The sequence below is a fragment of the Pelodiscus sinensis genome, chromosome 11 (genome assembly GCF_049634645.1).
Source record: "Pelodiscus sinensis isolate JC-2024 chromosome 11, ASM4963464v1, whole genome shotgun sequence".
NCBI classification, from domain to species: Eukaryota; Metazoa; Chordata; order Testudines; family Trionychidae; genus Pelodiscus; species Pelodiscus sinensis.
In genome coordinates this window covers 36,011,828-36,031,564 of record NC_134721.1, presented here as the reverse complement: position 1 = coordinate 36,031,564, position 19,737 = coordinate 36,011,828, and the positions used below count along the sequence as shown (strand labels likewise).

The window sequence follows — 19,737 nt, the reverse complement described above, 5'->3', positions numbered from 1 at the left end:
TATTGAATTTCATCCTATTTACTCCAGACCATTTCTCCAGTTTGTCCAGATCATTTTGAATTATGACCTTATCCGCCAAAACACTTGCAACCCGTCCTAGCTTGGTATCATCTGCAAACTTTATAAGCGTAGTCTCTATGTCATTATCTAAATTGTTGATGAAGATATTGAACAGAACCGGTCCCAAAACTTATTCCTGTGGAACCCCACTTGTTATGTCCTTGCACCATGATTGTGAACCACTGATAACTACTTTTTAAGGGTGCATCTACACAGCACCCTAAATTCAAAATAAGATATGCAATTTGCGTTAGCAAATCGCGTATCTTATTTTTCTTGAATTTCTAAATAGGTTATTTTGAAATTTGGTGAGTCTACACAGCACCAATTTCAAAATAACGCGCTATTTCAAGACATCCCTTAGCCCTCGTGAAATGAGAGTTACCAGGATGCCAAAATAGCACACCCATTATTTTGAAAAATATTTTGAAATAATAGATGGCTGGTGTAGACGTGGGATAGCTATTTTGGGATACCTCCAGTATCCCGAAATAGCTGTGCAGTGAAGACATACCCTAAGAGTGGTTATCCAACTAGTTATGCACCCACCTTATAATAACCCCATCTACATTGTATTTCCTTCATTTATTGATAAGAAGGCCTTGTGAGACTGTATCAAATGCTTTACTAAAATCTGAGTATACCACATCTACCACTTCCCTTTTATCCATAAAGCTTGTCATCCTATCAAAGAAAGCTATCAGGTTGGTTTGACATGATTTGTTCTTGACAAATCCACACTGATTGTTACTTATCACATTATCTTTCAGATGTTTGCAGATGGGTTTGTTGTTTATTTGCTCCATTATCGTTTTTGTCACAGAAGTTAAGCTGACTAGTGTGTAGTTTCCTGGGTTGTTCCTATTTCCCTTTTTAGAAATGGGCACTATATTTGCCCTTTTTTCCAGTCTTCTGGAATCTCTCCCGACTTCCATGACATTTCACAGATGAGGGCTAATGGCTCAGATACCTCCTCTATCAGCTCCTTGAGTATTCTTATGTATTGTAGATGTCTCAAGAGGTCCACAGCCTTTGCCCATGGCAGCCAATTCACCATAGAATGGTAGGGGGTTACGAGGGTCAGCTAGTGTAACCCCCTGCCAAGATGCTGGATTTGTTTTGTCTAAACCATCCATAACATATGGCTCCAGCCTCCTTTTGCAAACCTCCAGCAAAGGAACTTCCACATCCTTCCGGGGCATTTGTCCCACTGTCCTACAGTTCTTACAATCTGGAGTATTTCCTGGGATTTAATCAACATCTTGCTCTCCTATAGTTTAAACTCTTTGCCTCTTGTGCGGCCCTTTATGGCAAGCAAAGACAACTTTTCTTCATCTTTTTTTCTGGCAGCCTTTCAAGTATTTGAAGGCTGCTGTTATGTCCTCTCTCAATCTTCTCTTTTCTAAATTAAAGATACCCAGTCCCTTCAGCCTTCACATACAGCTCGCATTCCAGCTCTTTGATCATCTTTGTTGCTCACCTCTGGATCCTTTCCAGTTTCTTTAAATTCTTTTTACATGTTGGAGACCAAAATTGGGTACGATACTCCACCAGGAGCCTAACCAGTGGTTCCTTCTGTGACCTGCATGCTAGACCTCTGTGAATGCAACAGAAAATTGCATTTGCTTTTTTTGCAGCATCATCACATTGCTGACTTGTGTCAAGGTTGTGATCCACCACAACTCCCAGATCTTTCTCAGCAGTGCTACTGCCAAGCCAGTTAGCCCCCAGTCTGTATTTTGGCATTTGTTTTTTCTTCCCAAAGTGTAACACCTTGCATTTGTTTTTGCTGCATTTGAGTTTGTTGCCTATAGCCCAGTTTTCCATTTTATCAAGAGCCCTCTGAATCTTAGCTCTGTCCTAAAAAGTATGGGCCACCCCTCCCCCCCGGTTTTGTGTCTTCTGTAAATTTGACCAGTAAGATCTTTATGCCTATATATCCAGGTAATTAATAAAGATATTAAACAACACTGGGCTGAGAACAGTTCCCTTTGGAACCCCCGTTGAGACCTCCCTGCAATCCAACTTCATTCCATTCATAGTGTCTCTTCGTTTGTGATTGTTTAACCAATTATGTATCCACTTAATGTTAGTTCCGCCACGCCCACATTTCTCCAGATTCTATATCAGAATGTCCTATGGGACTGTGTCAAAAGCCTTGCTGAAGTCTGGGTAAATTATGTCCACCACATTATGTCCACCCATCCACCAAACCAATTACCCTGTAAAAGAAGGAAATCAAGCTAGTTTGGCATGATTTGTTCTTGGTAAATCCATGCCAGCTGCTAGTGATTGCCCCTTCATCCTCCAGGTATCCACAAATGGAATGATTGCTCTAGTAGTTGCTCCCAGATATCAGTCAGGCAGACTGATCTGTTGTTCCCCAGCTACTCATTTTTATGTTGGCATTTCTCCCATCTTCTGGGACTTCTCCTGTCACCCATGAGTTTGCAAATATTATTGCCCGTGGATCAGCAATTTCCTCAGCTAATTCCTTCTGTACCCTGGGGCAAACGGCATCTGGCCTGCTGATTTGATTTCAGCTAAATGTGGCGCTCTCAGTCATCAGAGAGCCAGCTATCTATATTTCTAATATTCAAATCCCCAGTTACTATTCTCTGGCTCTTCCTATTAACAGGAGCCCTCCCCCCTAGAGAGGGCAGAGGAGCTGTTCTGGTTTGGGGAGACTCCTTGAGATAGGAACTCCCCAATGTGGGAGCATAGGCTGCAGGGTATGTATGTGGCCTGGTGATCACAGCATATGAAGGATGACCAGAGGGCATTAGAGCTTCTGGATTCTCTACTTTGCTTGGGGGGGGCGGGGCTAGATATTGGGGTTGATCACCCCCCCCCATTTGTTCTCTCCCCTCAGGCTTACGATGGCTTTGCCTCCCTGGGTATCTCACGAGTGCTGGAGCCAGCTGACATGGTATTCTTGACAGTGCCTGACAAACTCATTGTCATGACATACCTGTGCCAGATCCGGGCCTTCTTCACAGGCCAGGAGTTGAATGTGGTGCAGATCGCCAACCACAGCAGCGAGAGCACCTACAAGGTGGGCAAGTTTGACTCGGACCCTGCCTTCTCCATTGACCCTGCCCGCTTCTATGCCGAGCGCTTCCAGGGTGCTGCCAGAGGGGTTGAGGAGCCTGGGAGCACTACCCTTGCTGCAAGGGATGATGGGAAGGCAGGGGCCAATAAAGCTATGACAGGAGGAGCTGAATTGACCAAGAAATTGGAGGCAGAATTTTCTGCCTCAAAAGATGCTGGGACTGATGTCAAGACAGCAGAGGCAAAGGATGCTGGGAAAGTGACCGTAAATAGTGCCATATCCCAAACAGCTGTGAAATCAGAGGTGGAACCATCAGTCCCAAAGGATTCTAGGAAAGTGCCAATCAATGGTGCTACAGCCGAGCCAACCATGAGTCCAGAGGCAGAGCCACCCACCCCAAAGGATGGGGAGAGCGAAGCTGCAAAGGATACTGCAAAAGCATTGGTCAATGGTGCCCTGTCCAAGCCAGCCAAGAAACCAGAGGCAGAGCCCCTGGCCCCAGAGGATGCTGAGAAAGTGCCAGCCAATGAGGACGAGAAGCTCGTGCCCCCTCCACGGCTGAAGCGTCTGTCTGTGCGGAATGGGGAGGCGCCAGCCCAGGCCGAGCGATCCTTGCAACGCTCACTGTCCACAGGCAGCCAGGGCCCTGTGGCCCCACCACGTTCCCATGGCAGTAAGTCAGGCTTCTCCCACGTGCGTGATGCAGATCTGCTCAAGAAGCGGCGCTCGCGGCTCAAGAGTGAGTCACTGTCGATGGACGAGGGAGAGTCGGGCAGCCCCCCAAGGGAGACACCACGAAGGAGGGCTGACTGGCTTGGAGCGGTGAGTAAGGAACAGGGAAGGGCTCAGTTATTGTAGGGTTTCTCTGGGGCACTGCATTGTTGTCATAGGCCAGAGGTGGGGAACCTAAGGCCCAGGGGCTGGATGCAGCCTCCAGCTTGCCTGAATCCAGCCCCCAAGGCTCAGGGCCCCCCCAGCATTGGGGAACCTGCACTGATGCTCCAGCCTCCCCACTGCTTCCCTGCAGGGCTGGAGCACACAATGTACTAGCCTGGGCCCCCTAGGCTCCAGCAGGGAGTGTCTTTCTCCTTCTCAATGGGGGGCCACGTAGAGTCTCCCAGGAGCCGTGTCTTGTTATTGGGTAGTTCATAACCCATTACGTAGCCCCTAATAGTTATGAGAGACCCTCCCTTCTGGGATACTCTAAACCCAGCATATGCTGCCCCTTATGAGTCCTTACAGTCACAAATTAGCATGTACAACCCAAGTATTGTATTATTTCAAGGTCTTTCAGGGTGGCAGGCAAAAGTTTGTTATTGTAGGATCCTCTGGGAGCACTGATTTATTTCTGTAGGGTGTCTCGTAAATACAAGGGCTGTGGATGATGGTTTGTTATTGTAGGGCCTCCTGGGGATGTGCTGCATTGACTGCTTTGTTATGGTAAGGACTCTCCTGGGAGCTGTAACCTCTCCTAATCCCTTTTCTCCACCTCCCCACATCAGGATGACCGTGAAGACATGATGACGTCCAAGGTGGGACCCCCTGCTTCTGCCAGGACTCAGCATGCCCCAGGTGAGCCCGAGGTTTCCATTGGGTCTGCCTTATTTATCAGCATCACTCAGGTCTGGGGGCAAAGGAGCAAAATGGATCCTTAGGGGAGAGCAAGGTGTCACAGTGCAAGCCCACAGAGTCCAAGGTGTTAGCAGACCACCTATCAATGCACAACACTAAAGAGCTAACCCAGGTTCAAAGTGTGGAATTCAGAGACCTCAGCCTGCTTATTCCCAGGGCAAATACTCCATTAAAATCCCTTTAATCTTGTATTAAACATTTAGAAAGAGTTAGCGGGGCAGGGTGTGTGCGTGTGTCTCACACACAACGGAGTGAGTGGACAACAAAATGGCAGAAGAAGTTCAGCATTGATAAGTACAAGGTAATGCACACAGGCAAAAATAACTCCAACTACTCATGTCTAATGATAGGCTGTCACCATCAAAGAAAGTCTCGGTGGAGAGTTCTCTGAAAACTTCAGCTCAGTATGTAGCCATGAACCTAAAGGCTCACTGAATGTTAGGATCATTAGGAAAGGACAGAAAATCCTGTAATTCCACTATACAAATCCATGGTACCCCTCCCCCCAAAACACTGTGTCCAGTTCTGTTTGACCCATCTCAGAAATGATAGGGTGCAATTGTAAATGGTTCACCCAAGAGCGGAAAAGATGAGCAAGATGAGGGAGCAGCTTCCAAACAAAGGGAGGCTAAAAAGATAAAGGCTTAGAAAAGGGACAACTAATGGGGGATAGAGCAGAGGTCTAGACGAGTGGTTCTCAAACTGTAGGTCAGAACCTCAAAGTGGGTCATGACCCCATTTTAATGGGGTCGCTAGGGCTGGCATTAGATTTGCTGGGGCCTGGGGTTGGAGCCAAAGCCCTGATGACTTCAGCCTTGGGTGATGGGACTCAGGTTACAGGTCCCCCCATCCGGGGCTGAAGCCCTTTGGCTGTTCCCCTCCCTGCACTTGGGGTGCTGGGGCTTGGGTGGGTTCAGGCTTCTGTATGATCCTCCTGGGGTTGTACAGTAATTTTTGTGATCAGAAGGGAGTTGTGGCACAATGAAGTTTGAGAACCGCTGCTCTGTACAATCATGAATGGTGAGGAAAAAGTGACTTGAGACGTTTTATTCATCCTCTCCTTACATACAAAAATGGGGTCGCCTGATGAACGTGATAGGCAATAGGTTTAATACAGGAAATACTTTCTTACACAACACATAATTATGCGGTGGATCTCATTGCCATGAGATGTTGTGATGGTCCAAAACTTCTCTTTATTAAAAACCAAACACCCCAATAATTCACACCCCAATAATTACAAGGGGGGTCTCTCCTTCTTGCCCCCTGCCAGTGGGAGAATGGGGTTTAACTTTCTCTAGGGACCCCACTCTAACTGCCTCTCTCTGTCTTCTCGCCCCAGAGACAGCCCTCTCCCCTGGTGCTACCCCCCAGGAGCCATCCCGGGACCCCAGCAAGGAGAGCAGCACTGCAGATGAGGAGATTCCGGTAAGGCTGGGTAATTGTGGGAGGTGGTGGCAGGGAATGGGACCTGAGGCCTTTCCCCTTGAAAGGACAGTGGGTCTGACCTCCTACCTCCCTGGCAGCGGTTCCAGGACACCAGCCAGTATGTGGTGGCCGAGCTGCAGGCCTTGGAGAATGAGCAGAAGCAGATTGATGCCCGGGCAGCGGTGGTGGAGAAGGATCTGCGCTTCTTCATGGAGTCAGGTGCTGCGTGGAGACACACACAACCACCCTGCAGACCTTGTCCTATGTCCAGCATGGTTGGCTCTCAGTACCACCTGCTGGTAGCTTCTGGAACTGCTCAGAATCCCCTTGGTGATGTTATAGAGCGGGAGCCTCCCATTGGGGGAGGGGATAGAGCCAAAGCCCTGAGAGTTTCAGCCCCTGTGTATCTGCCATCCTGTCTGATGGGACAAAGAAGCAGGCAGTTAGGAAAGGTGGAGAAAAGTTGGGGAACTCTCCAGAGGGTGACCCAACCCCATCGCTGGGCCACACTCACACACACACTAGTGCATGTTCCCTCCCTCCCCCAACACTCACTGCTGTGCTGCCCGACAGTTGCAAGTGTCACTTGCTGGTTTTTGTACAGTCCTGTGCAGTGCATTCCCCACACCATTGCAGTGTACTCACTTGTGCCCCACTCCTCCCCCCCATTGGCAGGCACAAATCGGGCCCAGGAGGAGGAGCTGATCCAGGAGTGGTTCACACTGGTCAATAAGAAGAATGCACTGATCCGGCGCCAGGACCAGCTGCAGCTGCTGTGAGTGAACTGGGAGAGGGTGGTGGCTGGGCTTTGAAGGAAGGGAAATGCATAACCTTGGGAGTGCCTCCCAATTCTCTCTTCCCCCAGGATGGAGGAGCAGGACCTGGAAAGACGATTTGAGCTACTGAGCCGGGAGTTGAGAGCCATGCTGGCTATTGAAGGTGAGGACTGGGTAACTTAGAAGGGCAGGGAATAGGAGTCTAGAAGACTTGCTCTGGCTTCTTAGCTGAGATATCAACCCATGCAGACTGGCTCAAGACAGAAGCCCAGCAGAGGCGGGAGCAGCTCCTACTGGAGGAACTGGTGTCATTGGTGAACCAGCGGGATGAACTGGTGCGAGACCTGGACATCAAGGAGAGAATGTGAGTCTTGGCATGGCTGTCAGGTATGGGTTTGGTGGCATGGAGAAGACATTCTGGACATGACACCCTGAGGCTTTGTCTATACTTAAAAGTTTAAAGTGCAGCCACCACAGTGGCTATGTCTACACTGGCGGGTTCTTGCGCAAGTACAGCCCTTCTTGCGCAGGAACCCGCAGAGCGTCCACACTGCCCATCCTCTCTTGCGCAAGAAGATTTACAGTATGGTGAGATAAGAGAGGGCTTCTTGCTCAAGAGCTGCACTCTTTTCTTACAAGTGTAAGCATTCTTGCACAACAGCTCTTGCGCAAGAGGGCAATGTAGAGGTGCCGCAGGGGTTTCTTGCGCAAGAAAGCCCTATGGCTAAAATGCCCATCAGAGCTTTCTTGCGCAAGAGAGCGTCAACAATGCCGTGGGCGCTCTTGTGCAAAAGCACATCTCAGACATGGCAATGTGGATGTGTTCTTGCTCAAGACTTCTTGCACAAGAACCTGCCAGTGTAGACATAGCCCAGGAGTGCTGGGAGAGAGCTCTCCCAGTGCTGTATGTAAACCACGTGCACCAGGGGAGTAGCTAACAACGTTGGGAGCATGGGGCTCACACACTGGTGCTTTGCAGTGCTGTAATTTGCTGTGTGCAGGGAGAGGGTGTATTTTCATACTCTTGAGCCAGAAAGTTACAGCGCTGTAATGTGACAGTGTAGACTTAATGGCTGCGACTAGACTGGCATGATTTTGCGGAAATACTTTTAATGGAAAAGTTTTTCTGTTAAAAGTATTTCCGCAAAAGTGTGTCTAGATTGGCACGGATGCTTTTGCTCAAAAAGTGCTTTTGCGCAAAAGCATCCATGGCCAGTCTAGACGCAATTTTGCACAAGAAAGCCCCAATCGCCATTTTAGCCATGGGGCTTTTTTGCGCAAAACAGTTCTTCCCTGTCTAAACTGGCCCTCTTGTGCAAGTATTCTTGCGCAAGAGGGCTTTTTCCCGAGCGGAAGCATGTAAGCATTTGCGCAAGAAGCACTGATTTTGTACATTACAAAGTCAGTGCTCTTGCGCAAATTCAAGCGGCCAGTGTAGACAGATGCAATTGCTTTTGCGCAAAATCTTGCCAGTCTAGATGCACCCAACCTGAATTACCACTTGCATTTCCTCATAGAGCCCTAGAGGAAGATGCCCGGCTGGAGCGGGGTCTGGAACTGCGGCGGCGCAAATACAGTCGCAAGGAGAAGTGCTGTATCAGCTAAGAGCCCCTGCCGTCCCGATGGCTGGGACATTGCCCTTTGCCTCTTAAAGGGCTCAAAGAAAGGTTTGCCTGCTGCTGCTGTTACCTCAGTGCCTCACTGTGCTGCCCCTTCCTTCCCACCCTTCTCCAATGACTGTCAAGGGCAGTACAGGGAGCCTGACTGTCCCCTATGGCAGAGGGGAACAATCTGTGGGGGCTATTTATTTCTGTGAGAGAAAGACTGTTTCCCACCCTATCAACTGCCATTTCAAAGTTGTTGGGTTTTTTTTATCATGGTACAAAAAGTTGATGTGGGTTTAGGGAGGCCAGAGAACAGAAGTGCCTTGAATAATAAGAAGTTTCAATTCCTTGCTCCCTGGATATTTGCACTAATTTGTAACTGTTTGAATAAAGTGATGTGGAAGTCACAATAGCAATCTGCAACTTTCATATACACTTCCCATTGCGGGGGAGAAGAGAAATAGAAATCCTTAGAATATGTTTTGTAGAGTAAACGTTTCACAACAGATTTGTTGGTGGCCACTCTCACAACTACATGTCGATGGAGTCCTGCAAATCCACAACTAGCCGCTTTATAGCCACAGGTATCTGCAGCTGTGCATGTGGATACAGATAGCCATGGCTCATTTTTGCAGCTACAGCTGCAGATACAATTTTTGCATCTAGATCCCTACAAATTTGCAGAGATCCACTTTGGGTAGTTGCATCTGTGGAGGCCAATATCTGCAGATTATTTTTGCAGAGGTAGATGCAGGGGTTTACATATAGAATCTTGCTCATTTTTACAGAATGTTTACTTTTTTTACAAAAACATGTAACATTATTGCCTCATATCTTTCCACAGTAATCCTTCCCAGGCAGTCAGCTAAGTGGAATATGTTGTATTTGTCCTTATTGAACTTCATACGATTGACTTCAGCCCATATCTCCAGTTTTTCCAGATCATTTTGAATTATCAGCCCCTTCGAGCCTGGTATAATTTGCAATGTTGTGCCATCATTGAAATTATTAATGAAAATGTGAAAGAAAACCAGACACAGAACTGATTGCCTGTGGAATCAGTTATGCCCTTCCACCATGATTGTGCAGCATTAACTGTTTCCAAAGAGTAGTTATCCAACAAGTTATAAAAGCCTTACTAAAGTCTGGATCAGGGCTGGTCAACCAAGCGGCTCTTCCCCCCTTGAAGTGTGGCTCGCGAAGCCTCCCCCGTAGTTTGTGAAGCCACCACTACGTGCCTTAAAATGGCCCCCATTTCTCTGTGCTCACTGTCCAGCGTGGCAAAGCAAAATGGCACCAGGAGCCTGATGTGGCCAAAAAGCCACCTGGAGCTGTGTTTAAAAGCACAGCATCCTCTTCTTTTTGCTTGCCCAAACATGGCTGGGGTTGTTTAAAGGGGCAGCTAGGGCTTCCCCCCCCCCCAGCAATTTGCGCTATATCCCCCCAACTAGTGTGGCGCTTTGCTTTTAACCGGTTGGCCACCCGGTCTAGATATACCCTGTATGCTGCTTCCTGTCTCTCACAGAAAGCTGTCAGGTTGGTTTGACAATTTGTTCTTGAAAAATAGCTCACCATCTCCTCAGCTGTATAGTCTAGTATGCATTTCCTCGGGCATGTATATACATAGACTTGTATTTTATTTAATGTAGCTCCCGCCCTTGTTGTTTTACTACTGGCAAAAAGAGCTGCAACCCCTGGCTGCTTCTCCAGCTTGTGTGTCTCCAGAGGCAGGGTGGGGCCCAACCACTACAGACAGGCCTAGAGGAGGGGGAGGTGCTTTGCCCACCCCATAACACTGGAGCAGATACAACTGTGTACTTTAGAGCAGGCTTCTAAGCCAGCTGTTTGCAAACTGGGTGTGGTTGGGGGGAAGGAGGCAAGAGAGCTGACAGACTTGCAGGGGTCCAGGGCCAAAGCGGAGGCCCTGGGGCTACGTCTAGACTGGCATGATTTTCCGGAAATGCTTTTAACGGAAAAGTTTTCCGTTAAAAGCATTTTCGGAAAAGAGCGTCTAAGATTGGCGCGGAGTTCGTATTATAACGATGCGCTTTTGCAGAAAAGCGTCCATGCCAATCTAGATGCGCTTTTCTGCAAAAAAGCCCCAATCGCCATTTTCACGATTGGGGCTTTTTTGCAGAAAACAAATCTCAGCTGTCTACACTGGCCCTTTAGGTTTTGCGCAAAAGGACTTTTGCCCAAATGGAGCAGCATAGTATTTCCGCAAAAACACTGACAATCTTACATGAGATCGTCAGTGCTTTTGCGGAAATTCAAGTGGCTGGTATAGACAGCTGGCAAGTTTTTCCAGAAAAGCAGCTGATTTTCCAGAAAAACTGGCCAGTCTAGACACAGCCTGGGGGTTCAGCCCCCAGAGGCAGGGCAGGGGTGACAGGCCCTTGCAGCCAAGCTGCGCGCTAGGCGACCTCACTGCAAGGGCCTGTCAGCCCAGCAGTGCCCAGCGCCACAAGGGCGTGGAGGCCACTGGCAGGACTGGGAACAGGCCGCCGATCCCCCGCCCCTTTGGCTCCGGATGTCGCCGCCGTTTCCGGGCTTTCACCTCGCCCAGGCGCCACATTGGCCGCCACCTCAACCAATAGGAGCTGAGTCTACGGGTGTGGCGGGGGAGAGGGCGGGTGTCTATTTCTCAAGCGCACGCGCCGCACTTTGTTTTCAAGGCGCATGCGCCGTTTCACCAGTCCAATGGCGCCCCGGACTCCCAGCAGGGGGCAGCAAAGGGTCTCGAGCAGGCGGGGCTGGGGGCGCGCTCTAGAGGTGCCGGGGCTGCAGAGTAAGACGAGGCTGGTCTGTCCCCGCCTGGCCGCTTTCTCCACGGAGCGCTCGGGGAGCTGCGTCCCGCCGCCCCGCAAGGTCAATGGGGCCCCGGACTCGGCCTCAGAGCAGAGGATGGAGCCTGGGCAGAGATTGCTGCCCCCAAGCGGCTCGGGAACCTCACGCGCGGGGAAGGAGGAGCAGCTGCCAGGATGCCACAGCCTGGCCTAGCAGGGAGGGGCCACTGGGCTCAGCGTGGTCACCTCCAGCCCTGCCGTTCCTCCTTGGATTAGAGACAAACCGCTCCTTCCTCTGACCTTGGAAATGGAAGACCAGCAGGCGCCTTTGACGTTAGACCCCCCCTCCTCCGCCCACCTAGCTCCACCATGGATTGGGATGGAAAGGGACATCAGATATATACCCTCCTCCTCCCCCAAAAGACTGCTGCAGCCCCTGCAGAAACACTAAATCCTGCCCCAAAAAAACCGTATTTGTTACTAAATAGTTCAAAGAGCCAGCAGATAGACCATCACTGAAAACTAGCTTCCTACTGGCAACCATTCCCATCATGCCCAGAGGCACAGCTGAGCCCATTTCACACATTCCTGGTGGGAAAGTGCCTAAGTAAATTGCAGCAGCTCAGGCTGCTCTCCCTTATTTGTGTCACTACTCAGTAGGGCTAGGAGGCTGGAGGAGGAGGGGAAGGGCTGAGAAGGAAGATTTTCTGATCCCCCTTCCCCTCACTCACTCTGAAAACTGAAGAATCCCTTGGGGGAGACTGGATGCAAAGGAAAAAAAGAGCAGAAGCAGATTCAGCTGGTATTAGCACAAAACAAGTCTGAGGAAGGAATTAAACAAATATAATTACAAGATCCTTAGCCCACACAATGGCTACGTCTACACTGCAGGCGTCTTGCACAAGGACTGTTTTGCGCAAGAGTTCTTGTGCAAAAGGTCTTCCACAAGAGTGTGTCCACACTGCCATGTGCTTTTGTGCAAGAGTGTGCATGGCAGTGTCGATGCTTTCTTGCACAAGAAATTCATGTTGCCTGGCTACACTGCCTTCTTGTGGCAGGCAACAAGGCTTATTCCTTGTGGGGAGAGGAATAACTTCTGGAAGAACCCCTGTTTTCTGACACTGTATTGTAAATTTACATGCGCAAGAACACCCATGCACTGTAGACGCTCCGCAAGTTTTTGCGCCAGAACAACTATTCTGGCGCAAAAAGCCTGCAGTGCAGACGTAGCTAATATGTTTAGGTGACATTAACCCTGTAAAAGTAGCTAAAGAACGCATAGATTTAGTAAGAGCCAGGAGGTTGTAAGCTGGGGGAGATCTTTTAGCTGAATATAAAATTTAAAAAAGAGCATATTGGTAAACTGGTTAAAAATAAAACAAAACCTGAAACACTTGGGCTACGTCTAGACTGGCATGATTTTCCTGAAATGCCTTTAACGGAAAAGTTTTCCATTAAAAGCGTTTTCGGAACAGAGCGTCTAGATTGGCACGGACACTTTTCCGCAAAAGCACTTTTTGTGGAAAAGCGTCCGTGCCAATCTAGACGCGCTTTACTGCAAAAAAGCCCCAATCGCCTTTTTTGTGGAAAACAAATCTCAGCTGCCTACACTGACCCTTTTGCGCAAAAGTTTTGTGCAAAAGGAACTTTTGCCCGAACGGGAGCAGCATAATATTTCCGCAAGAAGCACTGATTTCTTACAGTAGGAAGTCAGTGCTTTTGCGGAAATTCAAGTGGCCAGTATAGACAGCTGGCAAGTTTTTCCGGAAAAGCAGCTGATTTTCCGGAAAAACTGGCCAGTCTAGACACAGCCTTGGGGAAGTTAAAGTCAGCCAGCAGGTAACAGCATATTTGACTGAGACAAAGAGGGTAATATATGAAGAGCCTTTAGAACTGATCAACAATGCAATAATAATGGTATAGGAGAAGACTTACTTACTTACTGCCCGTTACGCCAATGGCGCATAGGGCAGCAACAAAGTCCTTCCACTTCTGTCGGTCGCAGGCCAAAGCGCCTATTGTTCCCCAAGTATGATGATGAACTTTTAATTCTTGTTCTACTGTTCGGCACCAGGTTGTTTTTGGTCTTCCTCTCTTTCTCTTCCCATCTGGTTTCCAGTGGAGTGCAATTTTCATAATAGATCCGTCCTCTCTTCGTAACACATGACCTATCCATCGCCAGCGTCTTTTCATAATTATAGTGGCCATGTCTTCTTGTTTACACTGAGACAGTAGATCTTCGTTGGAAATTTTATTTGGCCAAAATATTCTGATTATTCTAAGATTCTTGGTATGGAATGTAGACAATTTAGTAAGGTCTCGTTGTATCATGCGCCAACATTCTGCTCCATAGAGAAGCACTGGAAGAACACAGCTGTTGTATAGTTTCAGCTTAGTGCGCACGCTGTACTTTGAGGATTTCCAGATATAGGAGAAGAGAAAGGTATTAATTAAGCAACTAATTTGTAAATGTGTGGAGTAAATTAACAGAGGAGACTGCAAATCATTTACAGCAATTGATTACATTTAAGTGCAGGCATCTATCTGAGAAAGTAACACTAGGGTTTCAGAACTCTAGAGTCAAACTATAAATTTCCCCTTCACCAAAAGTGCCACATGTACCCATGGGGAGGGCATGTAGCAAATGTTTGGCAAGGGAAAGTGAGGGGTGGTCAATGTGGCGGCCAGCATTCCTATGACACTGGGTGGAAGCGGAGTGTAGTAACTGCCCTGGTGACCAGTCTGTCTGATGGAGAGTGTATTGCAGCCAAGCCAAAAGTAGTTATTCACATAGCTTATGTGGAAGTTGTCAGTGCTCTCGAAACATCAGATGGAGCAGGGAGAGAGAGTCAGCACAGGACAAGGATCCATAGCCACACTTTATACAAAAACACTAAACACTGCAGAAGGAATAGGTGGAGATATACTATTAGTAGTGAAAAAGGAAGCTTTGTTGCATTTTATCATAAAAGAAAAACTGCACATAAGTGGGGAAAAAAATAAAATTACAGCAAGGGCCATGGAAAACTATCCGTGTGTTAGCAATTTCTCAACAGGCCATATTCATGGAATTTTGAATGAGGTTAATGGCAACATATCACTTTTATGGGACCAGAAGCTTTTGTGAGAGTGCACAGTTCAACAGCATGTAGTTAAGACCTAAAATAATCAGGAAATGAAACCAAACTAAATGTCCAGTGTGTCCTGGTGATTGGTTCAATAGCTTACTTTTAAAATCCCAGGGGGATTTAGACAAGCCTTTAGAGAAGACCAAAAACTAGGGAGAGGTGGTGGTGTATGTACTTCCACAAGGTAAAGATTACTTCTTTCTCTACGGCTGTGTAGTGTAAGTCACAAATACAATGCTGTGGAGATCCTAGTGCAGGTGAGAAATCATTATGTAAAGGATTGATAATATCTGTAACTGAAGTAGGAAATCAGAAGGCTTAGAATTACAAGGAATAGCAAAGAATACTAACCTGTGGGGAAATAAGACAGATGATACCAATGTGGCATGCTTGGGAAAGTTTATTGTTGATAATGATCTAGTGGTTTTGAATGATGGCAGTCCAACCAGATTTAATGCAGCATATGGCATTTGTATTGCTTAGCCCTGGGAATTATAACAACAGATAATGCAAGTAGATGCAACTGAAAACGTGTAAGGAAGGAGAAATGGGAGTGATCATTTTCTTACATTTACTTTACAAAGGATAAAGTGAGGTTAAAGGTAATAGAAATGTCCCACCTGGTATTTTCAGAAAGCTAACTGGGAACTACTTACAATTAAGTTACTGAGTCTGTGAATGGTGATTGTGAGAGTGATAAGAGAATTTCAAAGACCATGTAATTAAATAATTAATAGCAATAGCTACAGTAGCCATAAATAAGATGCCAAAGTACCCCAAAACCCCCTTTCATGGTAGAATGAGGGGTGCAAAATGGAGCAAGGTTTATTAAAAAGCAAAAACAACAAAGTAGAGATCTAACTAAGTATAAAACTAGCAAAGCAATAGCACAAAGAATTATTAACTAAAAAACAAAGAGTTGGAGTCTATGCTGTGGGCAGATGATAAAGATAGCAAGACATTGACAATGTTCAGACCAGTTAGAAGAATGATTAGAATTTAGACTAAGCCCTAGTCTACACTACAGACTTCTCTCCTTCAGGAGAGGCAGAAATTCACACCCTGGAATGATGTAGTTATACCACCCTAACTCCAAGCCTGCGTCTACACTGGCATGATTTTGCACAAATACTTTTAATGGAAAAGTTTTTCCGTTAAAAGTATTTGCGCAGGAGCATCTATACTGGCATGTGCCTTTGCGCAAAAGCATCTGTGCCAGTGCAGACGCTCTCTTGTGCAAGAACGCGCCGATGGCCATTTTAGCCATCGGGCTTTCTTGCTCAAGAAATTAACGTTGCTGTCTACACTGGCCCTGTTGTGCAAGAATACTTGCGCAAGAGGGCTTATTCCTGAGCGGGAGCGTCAGAGTATTTGAGCAAGAAGCACTGATTTCATACATTAGAACGTCAGTGTTCTTGCACAAATACTCGTGGCCAGTGTAGACAGGCGGCAATCTTGTTAGTCTAGACGCACCCCAAGTGTAGACAGCACAGTGGTGGCAGATCTCCCATCAACATAGCTACCACCTCTTGGGGAGATGGATTAACTACATTGATGGGAGAAAGTCTCCTGTTGGTGTATTAGCCCCCTTATTAAAGCACTACAGTGTTTTAAGCGTAGATGTGCCTAAGAGTAGCTGTTGTGCATTTGTTGATGTGGATGGATGGATATAAATCTTGTTATGACAGTAACTTCCTTAGGTCACTACGGGTGAGCCCAGCTGGTTTGGGCTGGTGCTAGTTACTTCTGTGTTATGAAATAAATGGACACTTGCAACTGCTCAAGCTCACTGTGTTTCCAATGATTTCTTTCTAAATTCTGGAATGCCAAACGATACAACAAAGTGGAGACAAGGATGGGATACCTGTGCTGCCTCCAGCAACACAAAGAGTAGAAGTCAATGTAAGAAAACAAACCTTTTTGCTGTTCTGGAAGGTGGGGATGAGAACTGACTGCTACACTGACAGTGCAAACTGAAACTACAGTCAGTGAAGCCCAGAGGCTTGGAGCCATGCTGAGGTGCTGGATCTCATCAGCATTTGGGGAGAGGAAGCAGCACAGTCCCAGCTGCGCTCCAGCAGTAGGAATTACAATATCTGCGGGCTCATCTTTAGGTGTGTGACCGAAAGGGGCCATGATTGGGACTCACTGGAGTGCAGGGTCAAAGTGAAACGCCTACCAGCAGGAAGCAAACAGATGCTATGCCCACGACATGCAGGTTCTACACAGAGCTGGATGATATACTTAAATGTGACCCCGAGCCAGGAGGAGGAAGTTGTGGCAGAGTGTGCTGAGAGGGAGAGGGACTCAAAGCCATAGGAGGACTCGGCCTCCACAGAGGTTTGCAGTCAGGAGCTGCTGTGTACCCTCGATGAGGCGAGCCACTCTCAGGCCTTGAGGCTGCGGACAATGTGCTGGGTAAGCGGGCTGGCTCTCAGGCAGAACTCAAGTGACTTGCTGAGAGCAGGAGTGTTACAGAAAGGAGGCTTGTTGGTTCTGTGTAGTGTCACTACCAGCAGAGGGTTGGTCAGATGGTGACTGAATCGTTGACGCAATCCCTTACGTCTCAGTAATCTGCCTCACAGACCTCGTAGAAAGTTTCATGCAGCTGCTGTGCCACCCGTCTCCTGAGATTCGCTGGCAAAGCAAACATAGTACTAGACCCCTGCAGGCTGAGATTCCTTTTCCACTGTGCTGCCAGTGGGGCAGGGGAACCACTGCTGAGCAAAGGCAAACCACGTATGGCCCCGAACAGAACCCACAATTGAGTGAAAGTTCTTCCTTTGCTTCCCTGCTCACCCTAAGCAGCAAAATGTCCTCCAGGGTGAACATGGCCTGTGGAAATGAATGGCAGTGAAATAACGTTCACTCCCTGCCCCACAGTGCTGTCCCCAATTCACAGTTGCAAATGAAACCCCTTGCTTCCTGGCTCAATTGGGAATCCCTGCCTGGCTGCACCAAGAAATTTTCCTGCAAGTCTAATGCAAAGGTTTCCCCTGCCCTTTCATCCCCCTGGCCAGTTGCACCGAGGGATACCCTCGTGCCGCTACAGCAAGGGTTTTCTTGGACCTTTCTCCTGCCCTGCTGCACCGAGGGTGTCCCCTGCTTCCCTAGTGGTGAACTCAACATTGTGAGGTTCCTGTATGTTTTGGGACAGTCAGGCAGTGGCAGTGCAAGTGCTTGAAAGGGATCAGGGCAGTGCTGTGTCTAGGGTTAACAATGGACCTTCTGTAACATGTTGCAGTTTTGGCCTGGATAGCGCCAGACTTGGAATGCCAGTCTCAGGAAGTTCTAACTCCCGCAGAGCATCTGAGGAGGACATGGAAGTGCCCAAGAAAGACTTGAGAGGAGTTTTTGCAAGATGTCCTGAGGCACACGGGCACTGAACACAACCGAAAGAGTGGTTGGACAGCAACAGGAGGGAGCATAAGGAGAGCAGCCCTCATTCGTGTGTCCTTGCGTCACACGGTGGGAGTGAGCTTAGCACACAGTTCTATGAAAAGTGGCTTTCCTCATCCAAAAGTTCTGCAGCCACTGCTTGTCATCCCAGGCTCGCGTGATGATGTGACCCCACCACTCAGAGAGCCCAAAAGCGACATTCTGCAGTGGTCAGTACTTCCGGGAATGCCACAAGAAATCTCATGTTGTATAAATGTTGCACAGATTCCTCAACAGCATTTTGCAGCTTCAAGAATAACTCAGCTGCCATTCATGACATGTCAGTGAGACCTGTCCGCATTTTCGTCAGCAGCTGCGAGTCTGTTCCTACAGATGGAGGCAGCAGTGTGTGCAGCACAGAAGCTATTGAGAGGGCGCCAAACACAGATGGACGCACAGCAGTTGCTGGGATGTGAATTGATGCACTGCAGGGCATTGGGACAGGACCCAGGATTCTGCCTCCCCACAAACCTCTGGCAGAAGGGAAGAGGTGCTCTGTGGGACAGCTACCCAGAATACACCGTTCCGAAAGGCACTGCAAGTACCATGAGTGTGGACACGCTGGCAGCTGACAGTGTGGACTCCCAATAGCATTTTCACTGCTGTACTCCATGAGCAGTACTGTAACTACCAACACTTTCCATCTGCCAGTGTAGACAAGATCTTGTGGTTTCAGCTTTCAGAGATTTCAGCTCTCAATGAGGCAACCTACTAGTTGAGACTGATAAATGCAGGCTGGGCTGGGCTGTCTCTTCCAGGAAAACATTGTCCCAGAACAGGCTTAAGCATTTCAGATCTAAAGCGGTCACTTAAAAAAACCAAAAGACTCTCTGGAGTCCAATCAGCTCTGTCTTTAAACATTGGAGAGAGGCAGGGCAAATAGTATGTGTGATTCAGAGACAGGCCATCAAACAAAACACCTGTCCCCACCCTCTCTCCCCACTGGGAGCCAGCGTTTCAGTTGAGGGGGACACCACAATCAGGACAAGTCTGCCACCCTTTACTCAGAGAGTAAGGAGAACAACATTTTATTACTCCGGCTTTCAGTGATTTGTAACCCAACATCAGCCAAAGCTGATCACTTGGGCAACCTAGTGAGGTAACTAGCCAATAACTGGGATGGGGGGAGGTCAGGGAAATTCAGAGTGTAGGGAAATCCCTGGGGCTGGGTTGCTCTGCTTCCTACAACTGCCAGCGAGTGTGGGGGTGGGACCATCTGCCCAATCCCTGGTTTAAGGACCACGCCCCCTACTAATACCTTTGGCCTGGGATGGTAGCCCTGAACCATTCAAGTAGTATAGGTGTGGGAAGAAGCAGTATAAGATGGAATGGAGCCATGTGTCCATCCAGGGCAGACAGGGCCAGCCAGGCTCAGTGACTTTCCCAAACCCAGGGCAGGAGGCAGGGAATGCCAGCCACCATCAGGGGCCCACCCTGCACTCTCCATGGCTTGGACCCAGCAATACTTCCAGTAGGGGAGCTCACCTCAGAAGGCAGGAGAGAGAAGGATGAACGTACTACTGCAAACGTTCTTCACAGCAGTATCCCCAGCTGGGGACTCGTGCTGTGAGCCTCCTTGCAACAGTTATTAACAACCAACCAACCGCCACAACAGCGTAACTGGCATTAAGAATGTTTTACTTATATTGGACTATTCAGATCCTGGAATAGAACCCGGGAGTCCTGGCTCCCACCACCCCCTTGCTCTATAGACCTTACACTCCTCCCAGTGTCAGTGCTAGAACCCAGGAGTTCTGGCTCCCAGCTCTGCCTGCTCTAGCCCACTAGGACCCCCCTCCCAGAGCTGTACCCCTCTGGGAAGGGAGGAGTTTC

General features: G+C 48.2%; 1 protein-coding gene across 4 annotated transcripts in view; it reads left to right on the top strand.

Moving 5' to 3' along the window:
* The window catches only part of EHBP1L1 (EH domain binding protein 1 like 1), a 34,500-nt gene extending 18,245 nt beyond the window's left edge, over positions 1-16,255 (top strand). For all 4 annotated transcript variants that reach the window (XM_006131614.4, XM_075939246.1, XM_006131615.4 and 1 more), the window contains 8 exons: positions 2,933-3,934; positions 4,615-4,684; positions 6,087-6,172; positions 6,271-6,391; positions 6,848-6,947; positions 7,038-7,111; positions 7,198-7,312; positions 8,466-16,255. In XM_006131614.4, coding sequence (XP_006131676.2) covers positions 2,933-3,934; positions 4,615-4,684; positions 6,087-6,172; positions 6,271-6,391; positions 6,848-6,947; positions 7,038-7,111; positions 7,198-7,312; positions 8,466-8,553 — 1,656 coding nt within the window. In that variant the 3' untranslated portion in view covers positions 8,554-16,255. The remainder of the gene's footprint in view (positions 1-2,932; positions 3,935-4,614; positions 4,685-6,086; positions 6,173-6,270; positions 6,392-6,847; positions 6,948-7,037; positions 7,112-7,197; positions 7,313-8,465) is intronic.
* Positions 16,256-19,737: the final 3,482 nt, after the last annotated feature.